Raw genomic sequence first — 2,626 nt, 5'->3', positions numbered from 1 at the left:
GCAAGAGAGTGGCGTTTTGATGGCCGAGCACCCTGCAGGCCGGAATCTGGCGCCGCGCAGTAGATCGCTGCGATGCGTGCGCCGCTATTTTTGTCAGATGTATACGATAGCTGCTAGGTTGAAATACACCGGTGCCGTGGGCTGCTGTGCCAGAGTTGTACGTGGGCCTCTGGTGCGGCCTGGATACATAGGCATGTCCTGTGCTTGCTGGTCTGGTTTGAAAATAGCCCATGTAGGTGAGGGGTGGCAGGTGCGATATTAATCCTGGGCCCAACTGGCGATGCAGGTGACTTAACGCTCGAAGCGGTGCTTCTTCCTACTCTCGTCAGTCATTCATCCCCTTCCAGACCGTGGCTGTGTGGAGCGGCATTTCGCCATGGATGGCCTCGAGTTCTTCTTTGAGGAAGCAGAATCAGGGTGAGTTCCAATCTCGCTCCACTTTCCCTCGTTGAATTTCTTTGATTTGGCGTTCAAATTCTTCAATTAGTCCCTGATATTTCGACAGTAATTCTTCTACGTGATGATGTTTGGATCTGAATAGATTAGAATTTCATATCTGCTACAGATTGGTTCCTAAAGCTCATGCGGGAGATTTATTGGGTGGAGGAATCGATGTTGTGGAGTCTGTGGTTGCTTCCATCCATGAAGGTCACGGGTGCTCCTCTGGTGTGATTTCTTCTGAGCCGATGGATGACAGCAGCGCCAAAGAGCAGTTCCGAGTGGTGGGCGTGAATTTCGGCTCATACAACAACGGTGGGAGCGAAGTGGTTGGCGACTCGAACGATATGGCGGCTGAGGAAACTTCCTATGCGTCAATGGGAGATGAGGGAGATGCAGAGGGGGTCGTCGTCAACAAATCAAAGGCCTCGTGTTGGACTCGACGGTAAGAAACACACACTCATATGTTATTACTTTGCTCCTGGACCATAAATTGTACCTCCACGACATCGTTTTTTGCTGTAGGAGCAGAAACTGGAACTCCATGTAATTGCCTGTAACAAGAGAACACACATATACAGAGTTCACCCCCGTGTAGAAACAAAAAATCCTTTTATTCTCAACTCTTTGAAAGCATTCTTGCTGGACCGGGAACATAATTCTTGCATTCGGTTTTCGTTAAGCTAGATGATATTCTACTGATTCTGTAACAACTGATAAACATTCTTTTATCAGAAAAAGCACTGTTAGAATCAGTCTGTACAAGTAGATAGTATATTTAACAACGTTTTTCCGCGGGGGGTGCAGTGTCAGGATTGGCAACGCGCCAGAAGAGAGGGATGCCAACCCAAGCAGAGCCCGTGCCCTCGAGGCTTCAATGAGAGCTTATGCAGACAACAAGGTTGACACGGTTGTTAACCCGGCGATCGGAACTAGTTTTGACACGGTTGAAGAAGCGTATGCGTTTTACAACCTATATTCCTGGGAGACGGGGTTTGGCGTTCGGTATGCCAAAAGCAGGTTGAACGTCCATCAGAAAAAGTGCATACATGAGTTTGTATGCACGTGTGCGGTAGGATGATTCATTAATTCAGACAACACTAAAAGTTTCCCCGCCACTGCTGTCGTGGTACTAAGTCTGACAGTAGAATAGGGGGTAGGTATGAAGAGGCAAGATCCTAGCTATGGAGTAGTTGTATACGCAAGAGATTTACGAGTTCAGGCCCTTCTCGGAGGAAGTAACACCCTACGTCTCGGAGCCCGAAGGCGGTCGACTAGATTATATGCGTATGAATTACAGAGGTGCCAACCCCTCTGCCAGTGGAGGGGGGTGGCTTATATAGAGGATGCCAAGACCCCACCCAGCCCACGTAGCGGAGGGTTTAAAGTACATTAAGGCCTGGCGTTACTGATAACGCCTTACATAAAGTGTCATCATGACCATAAAGACTACTTAATTACAGACCGTTTGGATACAGAGTGACCCTAGATCTCCTGGTGGTCGAGTGAGTCTTCATGGTCGAGTGTCTTCAAGTCCGTCGAGTGGAATCCCTCGACTGGAAGACGGTTTCTTCTAAAGATGTCCTTGGGGAGGGTACCTTGGACAGGTCCATGACCCTACCCTAGGTACATGACTTCATCATTAGCCCCCGAATGGATCGAGGTTTGAGTGAGGAAGGAGTTGATAATCTTTCCGACCTGTTTTCTGGTGCTGTGAATGTGTCTTACTCTGGATCAATGACTTTTTAGTGATGGTGTCAACTTCTCTTTCAGTCGCCTTGATCCATTCTTTATATCTGTCGAGTGTACTTTATGAACTTGGAGATTTCTGAGCGACGGATCGCAGGAGATCTTCCGTCTAACAAGTTGCTCTGCTGTTAGCGGATTTAGTGGGATCCGAATTTCGGGAAGCGCGCGAAGCGGAGAAGGCCGCGGTACTCGGATGGGATAAGGCAGAGACGCCTCGATTTCCGCGCCGCCTTTTTCACCACGTATCGCTCACGCGGCTGTTTCGGGATTTGACAGGATTGCCCGGGCCTACCAGTCAGCCACTCGGGAGCGACTCCATATAAGGCACCGGGCGAGGGTTTTTAGACAGTGCGCCCTCATTTTCCCCTCCTCCGTCCTTAGATTCATTTGCTTCGCTCGCCACTTGCTCCGCGCTGCTGCTCTGTGCCTGCTTCGCCGG

The 2,626-nt window shown here is 49.5% G+C and overlaps 1 protein-coding gene across 1 annotated transcript; it reads left to right on the top strand.

The window, feature by feature from the left end:
* Positions 1-262: 262 nt before the first annotated feature.
* On the top strand, positions 263-1,861 carry LOC123066439 (uncharacterized). Its single transcript, XM_044489523.1, has 3 exons — positions 263-417; positions 566-883; positions 1,246-1,861. Exons 1-3 carry the CDS (start codon positions 377-379, stop codon positions 1,517-1,519), a joined length of 633 nt encoding a protein of 210 aa, XP_044345458.1. The 5' UTR covers positions 263-376; the 3' UTR covers positions 1,520-1,861.
* The last annotated feature ends 765 nt before the right edge of the window (positions 1,862-2,626 follow it).

Source organism: Triticum aestivum, chromosome 3B (assembly GCF_018294505.1).
Source record: "Triticum aestivum cultivar Chinese Spring chromosome 3B, IWGSC CS RefSeq v2.1, whole genome shotgun sequence".
Lineage (NCBI taxonomy): Eukaryota > Viridiplantae > Streptophyta > Magnoliopsida > Poales > Poaceae > Triticum > Triticum aestivum.
This window is presented reverse-complemented; position numbering and strand designations above follow the sequence as displayed.